Source organism: Antennarius striatus, chromosome 15, assembly GCF_040054535.1.
Source record: "Antennarius striatus isolate MH-2024 chromosome 15, ASM4005453v1, whole genome shotgun sequence".
Classification (NCBI taxonomy): Eukaryota; Metazoa; Chordata; class Actinopteri; order Lophiiformes; family Antennariidae; genus Antennarius; species Antennarius striatus.
In genome coordinates this window covers 9,153,962-9,174,576 of record NC_090790.1, presented here as the reverse complement: position 1 = coordinate 9,174,576, position 20,615 = coordinate 9,153,962, and the positions used below count along the sequence as shown (strand labels likewise).

Genomic DNA, 20,615 nt, shown 5'->3' with positions numbered 1-20,615 from the left:
GTCAAAAATACTATAAATGTCTTGGATGACATGTCAGAAATATGGTCAATAACTTTGTTTCAGTTTGGAGAGATGGCCAACTGATGAAATTGTCCATCTTTGATGGTGAACTGAATAGCAAGAACATGCCGGTCTATACGTGTTTGTGCCTCTAAATCACTAGGGCTGCATGATATTGGAGGAACACAGTTTCTGTATGACTGAAATGAGTTGCAGAACTTTATGAAACAATTTTAAATAAGGGCTTCACAGAGACATCTGAAAGTAACCAATTAAATAAATTGCAAATGGTAATGAAATATATTGCTTATGGCTGAAATACAAGTCGTTTTTCCATTCCACCTCTATTTTGGTGCAAAAAAAAACATCCAGCAATGATGCACAAATTACTGCGTAATATTTACGGAGTTTATATTGGCAACAACAATTCAATAGTAGAATGCTCACATGTTCTGGCCCGTGCTATCGCACAAAAGTCAATTCCGATGTCGTGTGAAGAACTACGATGAACTCCCATCATCACACAAAGCGCTAAGCTCCTTTAATCACAGGTTGCAGCTCCACCTTTCACCACACGGGGGAGCCAACCATCTACAAAATGCTCGAGGCAGGACTCCCCAAGAACCCTGAAGTACTGTATCTCAATTCAGGTCGTACGTTCGATTTAACTAGAAGGAATCATCACCCGCGAACGTGGGTGGTCGTGAAGCACATTGCTGAAATAAACAAGAATTACATCACTATCCGTCTCCCATCACTTCTTCCAAGCGCAGCGCGGGACCTGTGTGATCGGCTGGATCGGTTCGTCTCCTCGTCGGCTGTCAGACAGCTACATCCTCCCCTCTAACATTTAGCTAGCAGTCGAACTACAGACGGTTCCTGCACCGCTGGCAGAGGAAGAAGAGGAACATCACGACTCTGTTTTTCGGATCTGTGCGACACATTAAGGTGAGCTTTGTATTTTTTGCATATAGTATTTGGGGGTTTTTTTCGGCTCGTAGCTTTGTCATCGGGCGTCACTCAACCGCACTAGCATCCCTGACTCCTTCAACATCTGTCTCCCTGACAGCTGCTAACGTTAGCTCAGGCTTTGACGCATAGCTGTATTAGCCTTTATTTTACACTAGTTTTCCGCTCGTTAGTGTTCATGAAAAGACATTTACTCGTTTTTGAGCAACATCCAGCAGCCATTATCCATTGAGATAAGACAGCCGATAGCTTTATTGGACTAGGAAAGCTAAACCATCAGCAGAGCGGTTGTACATAGTCTACAGTAAGTTGTTACCGAGTCAGCTAACATCACAATCAACCATTAATACTTCAAACATGTGTTTTCTTGTCTCCAGCTAACGTTTAAAATGTGTGTTTTTAGAGAGTTATTACTGATGTTGAGCCTAAACAAACCTTCTGTTGTTACGTAACGTCACCAAGAACACACATTTACAGTAAACACGTCCTTACGGGGGCTTTTGTTGGCTCCCCCAGTGTGTTTATTTTTTAAAGCTCAAAGCTTTTTGAATGTCTGGAAATACATCAAATTTGTTTTGTGTTGATTTGTTTTTGTTGGTGATAAAAGGGACTTTAAATCATGTTGTTTGAGTTGGTACAATAGAAATCACACACAGGAAAGTCTCTGCTGATACATGTCAAAGTGCAAACCTCCACAGATTGAGCGCCTTTCTTTGTCAGACCTCCAAGTATTGATAGATTTACTCTCACAGTTTGACTCCCGGACCAGGAGACACACTCTTACAGCAGGGAATCATATTCTTCATTAGTTTAACAACCAAAAATGTGCTGATTTCTTCCTTGGCATTAACTTCACCCTTCCACCCAGTTTCATGTATCCTTCAAATAATTTACTGTTTGTGTAATTGACATAAAGAGTCCAGAATGCCTGATCTTTCAGTGTTAAATAGAAGAAACAAGTCCTTTAGATAAAAGATGGGGTTTCATAAAAACTCTATTGTATAAACTTACACGTTCTGAACAGTTTACACTTTCCAAAAGAGCTGATTATGACAGGACTACAAACCAGTCACAGTACACATTCAGGGTTGTTAAAAGAAAACTAAATATATGTCATATCTGATACTTTATCAGTTCATTAAGTACAAATAGCAGCAAATTTAAATTTGAACACTCGAGCATTCTGTGAAGCGTCCTCATTCGGGATTATTTTACACTAAACACTAGCGACACTAAAAGCGTGCTGGTGGCCTTGATAACATCATCATAACAACACAGCAGCAGCACAAATGAATTTCATAATTACAATTAAGAAATGCAAATTCAAACCCGTGAAATGTTTTAGTATTTTATTTGTAACAATGAAGAAACAACTAATCAAGCAAGCAAACCAAACTTCCAAATAGCCGAAATGCAAAATATATGCCGACACTACCCCTTTACGTGGATTCAAACGGGACGTTCTGATTTTCTTTGTCGCTGAGTCAGATTCAATGTGATGATGTCACCATACGATTTTAATGTTACAATGGACATTTTTCACTATTTAGTGACCACGTTTATTGAAAGTAATCTAACATCTCCAAATTAGCTACGCTTTACGGTTTTAGATTTGGTAGCATCGCCAAGGACTATTTCACACTAATTCTGGTCAGTCTTGCAGTGAAATATCATTCCTGCCAAATAAACGATTAATAATCTCAGTAATATACAACTGTGATTGTGTGATAACACTAGAGGGAAGATGATAGAGGATGCTCATCTTTCCATTTGCAGGGTTTATCTCTTTCACGGCTCTGCAGATCTCTGACGGGGTTGCCCTGTTGATCTTTTAATGAAGCTGTGGATCCTCCTTTAATCCAGATGGCTCTGTGTTGTCGCTGTGTGTGGATGGGCCTGTCTCTGTGTTGTTAATACACTGTACATGTCCTGGACCCCCTGGGAGCTCTGCTAAGACCTCACTGTCCCTCTTCTGCTCTGATAGTCTGATAGTCAGATCATGTGACTTCTGTCATTATAAGAGTCACAGCATGGCATCTGGAACGAAACAGCATCTGGTGGTCTTTCACAAGGCTGAGATCTAACTGCTGGTTCTTTGTCCTGCTACTGTGATCAAGAGGGATCAGCGAAGTTTAGGGCTTTAGCTGGCAGTTCAGCAATCTGTGATATACAATACAGTATTATGAATTGCATAGATGCTGCTTTTTCCCCTCCCTAACGATGGATGGGATGTTAGTCACATGACCAAAACAGATTGGGGAAGTTGTGATTTGGTTGAAGTTTCTATTAAGTCTTTTCCAAAATAGTGTTTGATGGCATCTAATAAAACAAAAAGACAACAACTAGGCTGGCAGAAATATTTTCTGCATTCATAATGCTGTTCATTCTGCCAGTCAGACAATTAATACTAAAACTAAAAGATGAGATTAAAAAGATTAAAACACTTACCAATGCTAGATCCTCAAACTGTGCTTAATCTATATCTTTCCATTCATCTAAAATTATAACTAGTTCAAGCTTTTAACTATCCAAAGTCAAACTAGATTTCAAGATATCCATTTTGTTTTTCAGCTAAATATATACTTTTAAGTTTTATCAGGACGGGAAACGATGTATGAGTCTTTTTTTACAAGAACAGTTAAAGAGGTTTGGAGGTCATTGACACCAGATATGCTGGTCAGACACTGAGCAGAAGAATTTCAGTCACAGATAAGCAGCGCTTATAGCTGCGCAGACAAAATTTAAATTTTGTGTGAAAGTGGCGAACGAAATCGGCCAGTCAGGACTTCCATTCATGCCTTTGAAATGTTTGAGATGTTCACATAGAGCTGCTGGACTATTCATACAGACATCATTCAGGTAACAGAACGTCAGCAATAGGAAACAGGCACTGGGTATGCTGTCTTAACATCAGCTACAATGCTTGAACCTCATTTTGATCTGCTCCCATTTTTGCCTATAGTTATTTTAGGATTCAGTCAAAAGAAAAGCTCTTCAATGTTTCAGTAGAAGTCAAGCTTTTTGTTGTCTTATTCAGGCCAACATTTTACATTTTGCTGCAGAAATCTCTTCATTCCTCCGACAGACAATGAGCGGATAATGAAACGAGTAGAGTTGCTGATTGAAATGACATTTTTAAGCAGATATTTGTTCTTTGCTGTGCGTATAAAAACGGACATCAAAAATCAGATGTGGCTTCTAGAGGTGGATGAGATCCTGTCAGAGCTGTAGTTAGTGATACTAAATGTGTTTACATGCATTCATTAACACCTAACAGAATGTGTGGAGAGAAGCCAGACTCCACGGATGTTTCAGGCGGAGGGAGCTGTGTCTGCTTATGTTTCAGAGCAAGTGAACAACATCTTTGATTGCTCTCCCCCTATCCTTTCATTACACCCACAGCTTGATTCATGTCGGCCTGGAAACCATTGTGCTTATATAAATCTGTCATACTTTGTGACATGATTTATGCCAGCTTTAAATTATTCTTCACCAAAAAGTACAGCCACCATCTACTTTTTGTTTGTCTCGACTCCCTTTTGACAGTAACTTCAGTCGATTCCTGCCTGGCCTCAGTTCAGATTAGATAATTCAATCGGCACTCTTAACAAAAGGAATATAGTTAAGATACAGTCGATTAGGGCCCAATCCCTTTTCCTGTTATAAATCACGCCCTTTATTTTCACGTACCCCACACTTTCTGACTCACCTCTAACAGTTACAAGGGGGCGGTGGTTGAAATATCATAAATCTATTATTAACGATATAATTGGTAATTCATAATTGATTATATTATTGGTAAATAAGTTACGTTGTAGTCAAATAATTATCAGAGATAACCAGCAGTCAGGTGTTCACCAACACCCCCACAACGGTTTGGAATCAGATTTCTTTTCTGCTGGAAATCAGATTAGATTAGATTTGTTCAGACATCTTTTAAAAACATGAAAGTATGATAGTTCTATAAAAGCCTGGTGACATATCTGGCCCCATTTACAGGAGAGAAGTAAAGATAATAACACAAACTGCATGCATAAAATACAAGTTTATTGTCCCAAACTGCATGAGGATAGTGGGTAAAAACAAGTGTACGATTACCGTACGTACTAATTGACGTCTAACATTAATCGATATTCCCACACATTAACATTTTTGCATTGTTATGAGCAAAGATATGTAAGATTTTACCAGAATGGTTGCAATCTTTAATTTACAGCTTTACTGCCACAATTCACATAGCATTCTGGGATTTTCTACCACTACCTTCTACACCTCCATCTCCGAATGAAACGGGACACACTAGCCGACACAGGAACCTGAAAACTACGGGGTTTGTTAATATTTTGTCATCTGGCACAGTGTTTACTGTCTATTCAAAACAAACTCAGTTAAGTCTAAATTAGGTTGCACATTTTAAGTTTTACTTGTTAAAATGAAACATTTATTTCCCAACAGGATGTTGGTTTTGGTCTTAAATGGCCTTGGATTCTTTCCATCAAACACCTGACAGGTAAATTTCCAGGTGACGCTAATTCATATTAATTTATTCCTCTTTTTTTTTGTTTGTGTGTCGCAGGCAGAATGTGTCCCTGGAGGATTTCCATGTAATGGAGCAGTGGCCGTCAGTCTTAGTGAAGAGTCACCATGTTTCCTTGTCATGTGACCCCCTGGCCCACCGCTGACCCGCCGGCCTCCTGCGGCAGTCATGCCCCGTCTGCACAGCCCTCACAACCCCTGCCGGATCTGCTGTGCAGTTGTCCTGCTCCACCGTTAAACACCCACTCTGAGACTCCCTCCCCCGACCCCATGGAGTCCCTCATCGTGGTAACTGAGTACGAACCCAGCAGACCATCAGGAGAGGAGGAGGAGGAGGTAAGAGGAAACATTCAGGAGACTCTGGATGTCCCAAAAACACCATCTGAGTGGACTTTTGGGTTTCTACACAATAAAAGGACTCAATTATCATTTTTATTTCACCGGGGTTCATTTCAGACTTACCAAATAGAGCACTGCCTCTAATCCATACATCCTGGCTGGTCTAGCAGAGACTCTCCTGTCACATCAGACAGCTGACACTTTCCTCTCCCAGTTCCAGCTTGCCTGGATCTGTTTCTTCGCCTCCTTACTACACTCACGCTGCTCTGGACTGTTGACCCCAAGTATTTTAAGTCCCCCACCTTTGCTATTTCTTCTACTGTAGTCTCACTCGTCCTTCTCCTCTGCTCTCGTATATGCACAAATATTCTGTTTACTTTGGCTAATCTCCTCTCCATTGCATGCCGCTACCTTTTCTAAATATTCCTCTACCTGCTTGTTGCTTTCACTGGAGAACACAACATGACTTGCGAACATCGCGGTCCCCTGGGGATTCCAGTCTAACTTCATCTGTCAGCTTGTCCATTACAACAGGAAGGGTCGTACTCCCCACATTTAAAGTTGCCATTTTCAGATCTTGGGGCTAATGGCTAATGTAATGTGATCAAATGTCAGGTAGAGGACATGGACAGCTCGGAGACGCCGGATCAGTCCTCTGTGGCGGCACCATTCCGGACTCCTTCCTGTGACCTGCTGTCCCACACCGTCGTCCAGCCGGAAGCTCTGCTACCCGGGAACCAGGAGCAGCGGGGAAGGTTGAACCTATCAGACAGGAAGCTGTCGCTGCAGGAGCGCTCGCAAACGATGGCTTCGCCCTGCGGTTCCCCGGGACTGAACGGCCGCTACATCTATCCTTCGTTACCGTACTCACCCATCACTTCGCCTCACTCCTCTCCACGGTTGCCCCGCCGGCCCACGGTGGAGTCACACAGCGTTTCCATCATAGACCTTCAGGTATGTTACTGGCCGTGGGGCGTGCTGTTATACTAAAATGGGTTCCATGTTGGTATCAGTTGTGTCCCCAAATAATTATACTCTATTGAAGCAAGTTCTGTTCATGCATGATTTAGCAAATGAAGAAAAAATCCCAGGAGATGTGCTGGAATGCAGTCACAGCCAGTGTGGTAATAATTAAAATGGATCTCCTGTGTTGAATGAAGACGGGTTTTCAGAAGTGAAGAAGCTTCATGGATTAAAGGAAAAGCTTTTCCTCCAGTCCAACTGACTTCACTCAGCAGAGATCGTCCTGGATGACTTAGTCTTCACTAATAACAGTTCTGATGATTAAAAAGTTATCAAAATGTCACTGTCATACGTGTTTTTATGTAAGGGTTTCCTAAATAATACCTAAATCATGATGTGATTTAGGTATTAGATAGAGTCTGTTGTACTTAAGTGGAAAAAATGGTTTGACATTGTGTCCTCAGTTTCAAATCCTTTTCTGCAGCATGTGTTCATTTTGTTCTCAGGAGAGTCTTTTTTGTGGCCACTGTTTTAAATCCACACTATTTCACCGATTCATGACAGTAGAATTCACTTTGTAATAACTGTACAATACACTCCAGAACAGATTGTTGCAGATCTCACCAACCAAGCCAGGAGAACAGATTCCTCAGATTTATTGAAAGCAAATCTTGGGTCTCCTTTTATTTTGGAATTTATTAATGAAAATTTGTTGTGACAGTTTGTACCTGGACAGCGACCTATACAGAAAAAAACACCTGAGTCACGTCCCCCTCTGGATCACTGGTGGGCAAAGCTGTTATGGGTTTTTGCTGGAAATAGAAAACTAAAAGAACAATTAATTAGAAGCACATTGGTGAGGATTTTGCAAGACTATTCAAAGAAGAAGCTAATTTTGTAAGATTACTGTCATATCCAGGGTGTCTCCCTGTAGAGGTGTCTGCTGTGATTTCATGTTAAAAGGATCAATTTTCTCTCTCTCTCTCTCCTCAAGGATTGCGTTCAGTTGAACCAGTACAAGCTGAAAGACGAGATCGGAAAGGTACCATTAGAGACAACTCACTGATTGCTCCCTTTCACCGACTCTTCCATTTTCCCCTTTCCTAATACCGCATGTTTGTCAAGTGGTGCACTTCAAGGACACGCAATAACAGTCTCATATCCCTCCCTCCCAGCTGTCCTCATTTCCCAAACTCTGTAAACTACCAGGCCATGGGAGAGTTGGAGGATGGATGAGAGAGACTGGTATAAATAGCACTCTCTAAGGGTTGTGTGAGGCTTAGTGTGTTCTTTTTGTGTGCGTGTGTGCGATGTGTGTGCATGTACACATTTTAGATTGTAGGTTTCATAAGACCGCGTGCCTCCCTGCGTGTAGGTAGATGTGTGTGTGTGTGTGTGTGTGTGTGTGTGTGTTTCCGTGCTCGATTGAGACAATTGGAGCCTTTCAGGACTGGTGGAGAGGCTCCTGTTTATCAGATCAACTCTGGGACGGTAGGCTGAGCTCTGCTGCCTCTTCAATCTGCTCCCCCAGCTGGAACTGATCTGTCCCCCCACCCCATTTTTTTTTTTTTTTCATGAGCGTGCATTTGTGCAAACAGACTACTAATTGAGGCTAGTTTTTAGCCTGAAATTTCCTGTGTGGGGGCAGAGGAGCTTGATGGAATTAGACAGATCCAGTTCCCTGAAATAAAAATGAAAGAAACAGAGTCATGATTTGAATTTCTCTGTTCTCACTTTGAAGCAGCTGGTACTCTTTCAGTTTACACTGTCAGCCCACACACTGATCTCGTGTCTGTATATACTCCCGCTTGTTTTTGTATTTATTTTATTTGTTTTGCACACAGTGTGATGTGAAATGTGAGAGTATAATATTTTCTTCACATGAACAAAAAGTCTCACTTCAACTGCTTTTGATTGTAGGGCTCCTATGGTGTCGTCAAGCTGGCTTACAACGAGGACGACAACACGTACTATGTGAGTCCTTCATGCACACAGATACAGATGTGACGTACACACACACACACACACACTCAAGCACACACACGCACGCACACATAAAATTGTTTCCTTTCTGGGCGTCGAAATGAAACACCAGCTTGAGGTTTTCTATTCGCTGTTCATTTTTTTTTATTATCGCATTTCTAATGAAGCTGCGTAAAATGAACACACAGTGTTGTTGAGATTATTTTAATATTCCCTCCAAGTGACAAAGCCCACATGTCTTCTTCTGTGATTATATCATTACCATAATAACTACGGCACTAGGGCTATGAAAGCCAGCACCATTTTCCAAGAAAAGGAAAATTTATGTCACATTCTGTGCTGTTGGTTCAACAATGTCTCATTAGTTGTGTGCTGTGGTCGTTGTTACTGAAAGCACCGTGGAGATCTGGACGTGACATCTGCATGGCTAGAGGATGTCAGTCAGCTTGTGTTAAAATGTATTTTGAGACTTTGTGCAGAGAGAATCAGACTTATATAAAGGCTCAGCTTCTCTGATTGTGCACTCAGAAATACATCTTTAAATGACATTTTGAGTGCAGCTCTTCCTTTTTTCTGTCTGCCGATGTTTTCCAAATTATCGTGATAAATTGCTCTTAAAAAGAAGCAGAAACGCTAGTTTTTTTAGCCTCGATGTTAGCCCATCCCCGCAGCGTTTAATGTACATACAATCATAAAACAAGGCACACATTCCCTCTGCTCTGTCTTCCTCTCCTCTTGTCAACGTTTTTGTTTGTCTTTTTCTCTGATTCTGACCCACGTGACTCTCTCCTCCTCCTCCTCCTCCTCCTCCTCCTCCTCCTCCTCCTCCTCCTCTCATGTTCTCATATTTCCACCTCTGTTCAAATCCATCTCTTGTTTTCTCCTGTAGGCGATGAAGGTGCTGTCCAAGAAGAGGCTGATGAGGCAAGCAGGTTTCCCACGTAAGTCTGGAACCAGCAGATGGTTAACGCCGCAGAGAGAACAGTGTCTAAGAATGCTCTAGTGGTTTATGAATTGTCCAACCCCAGTTAGTTTAGAAGCTTATCTAGAAAACATGTTACCTTATGGCTAAGATAATTGTCACAGATATTTATATGTTGACAAATGAATTCACTCCCACAGCAGTTTGGCCACAATTTTCTTTTTGCTGTAACACAGAATAGATGCCTGGTTTGCTCAGGCGTCCGTTAAAAACAGTCTAATAATGTAGTTCTGTACGAGCCTTTCGGTGCTCCTGTTATCAACTAGTCACAAATTTGACCGCAAAAAACAAAAGAATAGGTAAAAATAACACAAACTGGAAGCAAGATATACAGTTGTTATAAATAAACCAGCTTGACCATCCCTTCTTTTGTCTGCACCCACAATCCCCATCTTACAGGGAGACCTCCCCCTCGTGGAGCCAAAGCAGCCCCCGAAGGTCCACCTCAACCCAAAGGACCCCTGGAGCGTGTCTATCAAGAGATTGCCATCCTAAAAAAACTAGACCATCCTAATGTGGTCAAACTAGTAGAGGTAACACACATTTTGTCTCTTCATTTCTGTTTCCTTTCCATGTGTTTCCAACATGGTGGCTTTCATTATGAGAAGAGCAAGTGCTGGGATTAGACTGAGGTGTACTGAGGTCTTTTGATTAGATCTCTGCACTCTGAAGAGCAGTGAAGTTTCACTGACAGCTCACTAATGGAAAGACACACAAAGAACTGTCAGCAGAATGTCAGAGAAGAAATGAGAAGAAAAGATAAAACAACAGCCTCCTTTCTTTCAAACAGCGCATTTAGCTCATTCTAGCATGTCTTTAAAAAGGAGCTGAAAATAAAGATTGAGGTTTGCTTTAGAAACTGCATCGTGAGCCAGCTCTGAGTGGAACTTATAGAATATAACCTGTGTTAAATTAACAGAGACTTTTTTTTTTTTACTGCATACAACAGATAAAGTGTGTGTCACAGCTCTTTTCTCTTGCTCTGTAATTTGGTGCCAGGTTTTGGATGACCCCAGTGAGGACCATCTGTACATGGGTATGTCGTGGCCAGAAGGCGACGCACAAACACGCAGAAACACACACATACACACACACACACACACACACACACACACACACACACACACACACACACACACACACTATCATGAATAAAGCAAGCAAATTAGAGCATAGTTTAATGTGTTTCAATGTGTACACAATGAGTTCACTAAGTTCATCTTTGTCTTCTGCCTCCAGTGTTTGAGCTGGTCAAGAAAGGGTAAGAGTGTCCATTATCAATATGATGACACCCGAATAAACTCTAGACTTAATGAGTGCAAATTATATTTGTGTGTCTTCCTGTTTGTGTGTTCAGGGCTGTGATGGAGGTACCGGCAGCTAAACCCTTCACCGAGAACCAGTCACGCTTTTACTTCCAAGATCTGCTCAGGGGAATCGAATACCGTGAGTCTTGTCGGCATCCTGCTGTTCCGCCCCACAGCCTGTGACTGAATGGTAGAGTGCCACAAATTAAGAGATTAGGAATGCCTATCTGTGTGTCTCCCAATATTTAATATGCATTTTGACAGGCTGTGATTTAAAGTTGGTTCAATATTGATTCTGCTGCAAATCAATAAAGATTCTTCAAGGTGTTATATAATATCAAAAATGAAACATGATTTTTTTTTTCAGTCCCAAATCCAGAACACTGAAAGATTCTGAGGCTTTTTTTTTTTGTTTTAACAGTACATTACCAGAGGATCATCCACAGAGACATCAAACCCTCTAATCTGTTGGTGGGGGAAGACGGACACATCAAGATAGCAGACTTTGGAGTCAGCAACCAGTTTGAGGGGGCTGATGCCCTCCTGACCAGTACGGTGGGAACACCTGCCTTCCTCGCTCCAGAAGCGCTCTCTGAGACCAGGAAGAACTTCTCTGGAAAGGTGACGGTGTATCCAGCTAACCACCACCCTCTGGGGGCTGTGTTTGGAAATGCAAATACCCTTTTTCATTGGGGTTTAAAAAAAATACTGAATTCTTTTCATCAACAAATAAATGAATGAGCATCTTCTGACATAAAATGTTAATCATGTTTTAGGCTTTGGATGTTTGGGCCATGGGAGTGACTCTTTATTGCTTCGTCTTTGGAGTGGTAAGTTTTCAAAAAATAGTGAAAAGAAATGGCTGTGATCTTGTTTGCTGTTTAAATTTTTTTTCCTGTATCATTGTTGTTATTGTTTTTTAAACTAAGACCTTTTTTTCATTCAGTGTCCATTTATGGATGAGCGTATCCTGAATCTTCATCAGAAAATCAAGACACAACCGGTGGAGTTACCTGAACCGTCAGTTATGCTTCTGCAATCTTCTTATGTCAAAAGTTTACTTTTTTTATTGAATGGTTGTTAGCTAAAAAACATTAAATTCCTACAAAGAATGCAAATTCTACTTTAATATAATCTCTAATATTGACACTGTCTCCTTAGGGCTGATGTCTCAGATGATCTCAAAGATTTGTTGCTAAAAATGTTGGACAAGAATCCAGAGAGCAGAATCTCCATCCCACAGATCAAGGTAATCACTTCCTCAGTTAAGATGTAAAGTTCTTTGCTTTTGCTCATATTGACTAAAATATAGAGCTGTCTCGAGAGAGTGTGTGTGAAGAGAGACCATTGTATGTTATTACATGTATTTTATAGTGAGGATGACTCTTTGTAATCAGAACTAAACACGTAAACCTACATCAACGTGAAGACAGACAGGAAATGAGGAACATCTGACAACATAATCAGTCAGGACCGAATTCAAGATTGGAAATAAAAAACATCGAGAAGTTTAAAATGTAACACACTTGTGTTCAGGTGCACCCGTGGGTGACGAGACACGGCGCCGAGCCTCTTCCTCCGGAGGATGACAACTGTTGTATGCTGATTGAGGTGACTGAGGAGGAGGTGGAGAACTCGGTCAAACACATCCCCAGCTTGGCAACAGTGGTGAGTTCATGAACTTTTTTTTGTACGTTTTATTTTCTGTACAGCTCACCGGAGATCTGCCCGTTCATATTCCACCAATAGAGTCTGAGTAAATGCGTTGTTTGGAATGAACCGCTGCTTTTCATTACGCTTCCCACAGTTTAATCTGAACCATTAAGGACAGACAATAATTATAAGCACAGCTACTCACTGCCTGAGCAAATTTCAAAAGAATGCCAAATCCACCAGGCCTTTTAATTGTTTTTGAAGCCTCACACTGATTTGAAGCTTATTGTGTGTAATTGTTCTCTGATCTCTTCCAGATATTGGTCAAAACCATGCTGAGGAAGCGCTCCTTTGGGAACCCGTTCGATTGGTCCCGCAAAGAGGATCGCAGCAGCTTGTGTGCTCCCGGACAGATGCTCACGTAAGCATCGATCACACACAAACTCCACATTTTAAACTATTATTAGTTTTATAGAGAGAGATTCAAAGAGGTGTTGGTACAACTTGTTTGCCATAATTATAATGTGTTAATGTGTATTATTGCCAAATACATGACCACCACACTTAGAAGCCAAATGCTTGTAGATGTTGTAGATGGTTATTACAACCTATCGATGTTCCAACTCTGCATCTGGTGTGTTACCAGGAAACAAGAGAGCAATGAGAGCATGAGGACTGTGGACCTGCCCTACGTGGGGGAGGACGAGGCTCTTTCCTGACGGAGAGGATTTAATCCGCAAGCTGGCGTTTGCCTGCCTGCCACCACACAGCATGACACCCCTTTACTTCTATTTTATACTGGAACCCGACACCTGAGTACATTCAGTAGGAGGTGGACAAATGTAGCAGCTGCACAAAAGAAGGGAGGAACTAAAACTCCAGGGCTTTTCTGAAGTTTTTAGGACTTCAAGATCCTCCTGGACTTTGAACCTGACTCTCCTCCTCTCACCCCTGCATGCGTTTATACTTCAGCATGCTTCGTCTCAGGCTTCATCTGTACAGTTTTGTGCTTACTTGTAGTTCAGCCATACGTGTATCTCCTCTTCATTACTTGATGATTCTTTCAGGTATCAGGCAGCGGTAAGAGGCGATGGTCTCTGGGGAGAGCCGGTCACCATCAGCTCCACACTCTCTCTAGTGAGAGACATTGATTGTCTGGGTCTCTCTGCTCCCTTCAGAGCTGCAGCGCCCAGTTTTGTATCATAGTTCAGAGGAAAGAATCTGTACAGTTTTTCCTAAAATTAAAAAAGGGAGTGAAAAAATGTTTACTTCACTGAATGCACGTGTTTACGTCCCCAATGCAAACAATATATAAGCTATTTATGAACATTTGCACGCTCATAGACAAACTTTTGGAAGTCTTACCAGTGGCTCTTTAGTAGTATTTCATTTTATCACAGTGAATAGAAAGCTTTAAAAACAGTTCATCTAGTGCTTTTGTGAACAATCAAATGTGTCATCCTCACAGTGGACCTAGTGGATTTAGTTTATATAAACACACACGAGCAGAAAGACACACTGATCCATCAACTGTATATGAGAAAGTAACGAGTCTGTAGCCATTGCCTAATATTGTTAAAATTGTTTTTTGTATTTGTTTAAATTAATAATCTGATCTCTGGTTGCTTGAACTTAGAAGGTTGCGTGTTATGATATCCAGTTTCACATGTGTCATGCATTTTTTTCACTTCCCTACATCGGGGTTTGTATGTAGACTGTAAACAGAAAATAATGACTATAACCTCATGATAAAATTGTGAATGTTCTTACTTGTTTGTATTTGTTTTATATTCTAAAAAATTCCAATGTTATTTTATTTTCAGGACACAAAAAAAAGTTAATAATGTCTGATTTTTTTAAACTTGGGAAACAGCAAACCTTTAAACTGGAGCTGGCTGATGAGGAACGGCTTGAGATGGAAGCAGTGAGCAGCTGCAATGTTTTTGTACAAATCTATGCATAACATACCTGTTGGGGTGAATGAAACAAAAAAAGGATGGAAAACGAGGCCGCTCTACCAACACTTCAGATTAATTAGAAAGGACTATCTAACTATAGTACTTAAAGCTTTACTATAGATGTTCTTCCCCTTCTGTTTAACCTTTGCTTATCTTAATTTCCTCTAATACATTTGTATAAGTAGAAGGACACTTAAAATATGTCTAACACAATATTGACGCAAAATTTACTGCAACCTTTGATGCTTCTCCATGTTAATTCCCTGGCTGTGTTGAATGTATGAGAAAAGGACTTTGGATTTTTTTTCTTTTTTTCTTTTTTACTTCTTGCATGCCATTCTGAAGTGTGTGTGTGTGTTTTTTAAGAACTAGTGCTATGCATATGACATGTCTTTCTCTGTATGGTGCAGTGGTATGCCCTGGCAGATGGCCGTGTACAGTGAGCACGCTCACAGGCTGGATAAGACAGATGTACGTGGTAAACTCATTGTTTAATCCGTAAACAGGTTGTTAAAATGCACTCTCCTCTTCTTTGCTACAAAAGGGAAACAGAGTTTTGGATTTTTTTCAGAAAATTATTGTGCTGTACTTTCAAAATACTTCTTTTTTTTTCATTGGAAGACCTTTCAATAACCGAAAGTTAATCCCTAAATGTTTGTGTCTTCTAAACATACTTTCCACATAGATTTTAAATCCTATCATCCTATGGATTATCATTGCAGTTTCTATGTTAAGTTACTTTCCCTCCATGTTGTTCCCCTTCACTGAATGAACTGGATTTGTTGGGTCGAAGGCAGGCTGTCAGTGCAAACCACAATAAAAGCTGTAAAATGTGTTTTTCTACAATATTTTAACTGTAGTTGGTCTCAAACAATCTTTGCTCACTCTTATCAGGAGGCTTTGTGATTTATCTTTGGCATTCACATGAATTTAAATTCTGATCTTTTGGGGGTAGGGGTGGGGGGTGTCGTTTCCCCTAAATGCATGCCAACATACTGAACACATACCTCTGCATGGTCATCGCATGACATGTCGTAAAAGAAAATGGGACCTTGAAATGAATTTTTCTCTACATAATCTATGTGGTTCATCGTTTGAATAAAGCATCATAGCCTTTCTGTAATGTTTGTGTTGTTTGTGGAACAGCACTTCTTAGGAGTGACCACTAGTTGGCGCTGTTCACCACATTTCTGAAGCTGCTCATTAAAGCCTCACCGTTGCATTTGCATTTTGTTCCTTTCTTCTGTACCTGAACATATGTTCTGTATCTACTATATATATATCCCTCCAGATGCTTCGGATTTAATGTCTACAATTATTTCCTACATTCAAAAAAATGTTTTGTAGCTTAATCTACCTTGAGGTAATTATAAATACGATAAACATTATTTTAAGCGCACAGAAGCCTACATTTGCTTCGGTGAGGATTTTATATCATGATGAGACCTCTAACTGTAAATGCGGACGTCTATGGTTCTTAACTGTAATTCTTGTTACTGCCACTAGATGTCGACGTCCAGAGGAGTCATCAAAGAAAAACAGAATTGAGTGGGAGAATTGAGAAAAGCCTTCCTGACTCAAACCCAACAGATGAAGGTTTCCTTTCTTGAACACCTGATAAAATAGAAATGGTAATGAAATCTTAAAGTCTCTTCCCTGCATACTACATAAGATTGGAGACTGGAGGTTGCTAAAGGTGTTTACATTTGTTCAAACAGAATTAATACAAACTATTTAAATGTCATTATCTCCAGTGTCTGTTTAGCAAATTCTTTACCACCAAAAAAGAAATTTATGTATTTAAAATGATTCGCAATCTATTCTATGGAAGAATATCTTTCTATATTAATCGAAATCAACTACAGTATAAACCACTCAAATCTAACGTAGAATACAGTATTTGTTAATATTTGCATTCAAATTATGAGATGACTATTTGCACTTCCTCTTCTTTTGTGAGGCCAGCCTTTGACACAATTGTCAGTTATTAGTGTGGAAAAATGTCACCTTTTAAGAACTCGACCCTCACCCTCCTCTCTTCAGTGGAGGTGAGCACATTATTTAAAAAAACAAAACCAGATGAGTCGGAACTCTGTTGCTAATTTGGCAGCATCACAGTTCATGTTTAAAAAAAACAAAACTTATTTTACCAGCTTACTTGGTGCTTTGTGATTCAAGAAAATTACATTTTAAACAAACTTCACCTTGTATGTTTCAACACACAACTCGCAAACAGACCTACTAACACATAGAGTAGTACAAATCTAAATGTATTTTTCCATCCTGTGTTTTATTCATCAGTAAAAATATTTATACCTGTTTTATTTATTGGTTCTCTCCGTTTTTCTGTCTTGCCCCCTGTTCATCACTTATTCAAAAGGAACAAAACACACAATTTGAATATCAAAACATTGTAAATTAATCACACCAGAAATTAAGTGTTACCCCACAACATTTTTTCCATCTGTGGCTGCAAACTAGAAGTGTAATTTTGCAGGGAACTGTAGTTTGACGCTTATAGTGTATTGTTGAAACAGCATTCTCATTACATGTGAAGAGCTATACAACAAATACAGAGCTCATCACATCATTCTGTAGTAAATTAGGTTTACTACAGAATGATGTGATGCTCATAATGTAATAATCCACATAGAAGCAGTCCAGAGGCTACTTCAGGTGGTGAACTGTGGTATTCTGCTCCCCATCGGGGTACATGAGGGAGCCTAAAAGCCCACATCAGCAAATGAGAAGTGCTGATTGGGCCAGAATCCGGGCTTTCACTCCTCATGCTCAAATGGTTGTTTACCTGCTGAAGGCCACCCGAGGTAAGAATAGCGCAAACATGCACTCAAACAGCACAACAAATGGCTTGTTCAGCATTCTGAAAACTGCATACTTAGACCTTCTTGTGCAGGTGAGCTGTTTTCTGTCAGAGACACTGTTTCTGTAGAAATAGCTGCAATTGCTGGGTTCCATAGGAAGTAATTAAATATCAAGATAAAACACTCAAGGTAACAAGGCAATTAGAGACTGCAACATCCTGCAACACCCCTGAAATTCAATTTGACCCTGACCTACCTTCATAATGAATAATGAATTCTATATTGTACTATCAAGTACGACATCGACCTAGTTTTCCCAAGGTGAAGGTCATCATCACATTTTTGTGCCTCTGGCTTCCTGATAATGTTGCTTTTTGTTTTGTGATTATATCTCATCAGGTTTCAGAGTACCTGAAAAGGTATAAAAGTGAAAATTAGACCTTTAGCTAGTTTTTCAAGGTCAAGGTTGTGAGTAAAATGCCTTTTGTTTCATCTTACTATCTTATCCGGTTCCTGAGACATGTGCAAAAAACACACACACACACACACACACACACACACACACACACACACACACACACACACACACACACACACACACACACACACACACACACACACACACACACACACACACACACACACACACACAATCAGAACATTTATGTTGGATGTAAACTGTAAACTGTAAACATGGAACATTCTTTGGAACATTTGTTTAAATATTTGAATTACTAAACTAAATGTAATCCAGTGCAACAAGGAGATGTGATACGGCACACAAACTTGTTTATTATAGAAGTTTTAGAGCGACATTCATGATGCATTTATTCAGCTCATTCCGAATGAGCACAGCCTTGTTAAATTAAAACATGTCTATAAAAAGGCACCAAGATGGGGGAGAAAATGATTCCAATCTGCATGAATGCCATGGCTGGGGGAACATGGCAGCGACAGAGCCGCCAGGGTGCTGGAGGCAGTTCTGGAGTTCTGGACCGGCTAGTCAATTATCTGTCTGTCTATTGGCTAGTCAAATATATATCTATCTATCAATTTGTCTATCTATCTATCTGTCTGTCTGTCTATCTACCTATCTATGGTGAGGTTCAGGTGTATCAAGGACATAATGAACCCTTATAGATAATATAAATGCATCTCTGTGTCAAACTGTCTGTGTTTTTATGTTTTCATCTTAGATGAAACTCATATTGTTTGACAATCTTGACTGAAGCACAAATGATGTTTGGTCAATGAAGAGTCCAGACATAGTGGTGTAGCAGCAGTGAAGGCGTCATTCTTGTGTCCATTAGTGCCCCACAGCAGAGGTATCCTCTTGTTGGGCACAGATTTGTGTGTAAACTGTTGGCCTACAGTACACATGATTCCCAAGCTTTTTGATTTATTTAGCTGAATTCAGTTAAATTCAAGTGGAAGTCTGAACACACAAACATAAACAGACATGTTTGTGTGTGTGTGTATGCATTAATGTATAAGTATTTTATTCATGACATGTTAAATTAGACCTGAGCAAAAGTTCTCTAAAGCCTCAAACTGGGGCTGTGCTGAAAAAACCTTTAATGGAAACACGTTCTGATGTAAGAGCTCTCATGAAGCCTTGATAGCAGAGCTTCACCTGTGTTGTTGTTTTTAATAAATAAACGGGTCAGGAAAAGCTATTTAACTTTTGTTGAAACTGTAATTTAGTAACGTTCCCCTGTGGATTTTCACTTCGCTTGCTTTAGAAATTATAAAGTAAAAACTGAGACTTGAGCGTCACTGTTCAAACTGTTATTCCAAAGCTAATGATTTTTTTTTTGTGAAAATCCCATCTAATCCCTTTCTTTTGTTTTCACATTATGTGAAATAAAATCAAAAGGCAAATAAAACAACACACATTGAGAGAGATAGACATGTTTGCATCTTTAATTAGATTTCCTGTGAAATGCTTGTTTTTGCTGGGAAAAAAACAGAAAGAAAAAGAAAGCTCTCTCAAACTCCTGAGTCAGAGTGCTCTTCACATGGTTGTTAGTTCAGCCTGGTGACAAATTAAAATCGATGACACATAAGAACGAATCAATAAGTATACAAATAAGAATGTTATCCTTTGTTTTCCATAAGAAAAAAGAAATGTTTCACTAAAACCAGCAGCAGTGGAGGCCAATATCTTGGGAGAATTTGTCTGGTTAATACGTCTTCAGGGACTATAATGGCTCAATGACATGTTGTTTATGAGTTGAACTTTAAATCTGTGGTGAAAACATGTACTGCATGACTCAGACTGAGAGAGCACTTGTCTGTGCGAGACAAACTTTATGCCAGCACTGCAATGCCAGAGATGGCTAAAGCAAGTAAAAGCTCTCCAGAGCACTCCAGAGAGACCGGTCAATGGAACACAAAAGAGTCTGCACATTATTCTCCACATAGTAACACATCCACACAAATCATGACAAATGGAATGCAATTATCATACACAGATGTTGTACATCTTTGCCTGTGTGTGTGTGTGTGTGTGTGTGTGTGTGTGTGTGTGTGTGTGTGTGTGTGTGTGTGTGTGTGTGTGTGTGTGTGTGTGTGTGTGTGTGTGTGTGTGTGTGTGTGTGTGTGTGTGTGTGGTTGGTTTTGGTCAGAGCTCGGGAGCAGGAGAGAGATGATGGGAGCAACTCGACAAAAACACCATCAGGGAGAGAGACAGTTAATTAGAAGAGCTTGTGTTGGACTGATTGCCCCCCCCCCAGCAACCTTTCACCCCCCCATTCCAAAACCCCGTTATCTCCAAGAGTGTGCTGGACCTAAGAGGGAGGCTGATTGGGATGGGGAAATCTGCAGGAGATGGAGTAGAAGTAACCAAAGTGAAGAAGCTGAAAAGCTTGGATTCATTTCTGGTGGTTAGGTTTTTGTCCTCTCATTGAAAAATAATATTTGTGTGTATTATACAAGGCTGGGAACATGGATAAATATGTACAAATATATTTATCTCTAAATCACTGTGTAAACTTATTCCACTTCTATATCCCGTAACCAAAAAACTTGGGTACGGGATATAGAAGTGAAACAGTCGTGTCAGAGTTACCGCACGTCAAACATGAACCCAGCAGAGTACTAT

At 40.2% G+C, this 20,615-nt stretch overlaps 1 protein-coding gene across 1 annotated transcript; it reads left to right on the top strand.

The window, feature by feature from the left end:
• Positions 1-545: 545 nt before the first annotated feature.
• LOC137608163 (calcium/calmodulin-dependent protein kinase kinase 2-like) lies at positions 546-15,904 on the top strand. The gene is made up of 17 exons (XM_068334277.1): positions 546-948; positions 5,546-5,841; positions 6,460-6,798; positions 7,802-7,849; positions 8,728-8,781; positions 9,680-9,731; positions 10,172-10,305; positions 10,772-10,808; positions 11,012-11,033; positions 11,130-11,218; positions 11,501-11,700; positions 11,856-11,909; positions 12,026-12,099; positions 12,241-12,328; positions 12,616-12,747; positions 13,050-13,153; positions 13,379-15,904. Exons 2-17 carry the CDS (start codon positions 5,614-5,616, stop codon positions 13,449-13,451), a joined length of 1,728 nt encoding a protein of 575 aa, XP_068190378.1. The 5' UTR covers positions 546-948; positions 5,546-5,613; the 3' UTR covers positions 13,452-15,904.
• Positions 15,905-20,615: the final 4,711 nt, after the last annotated feature.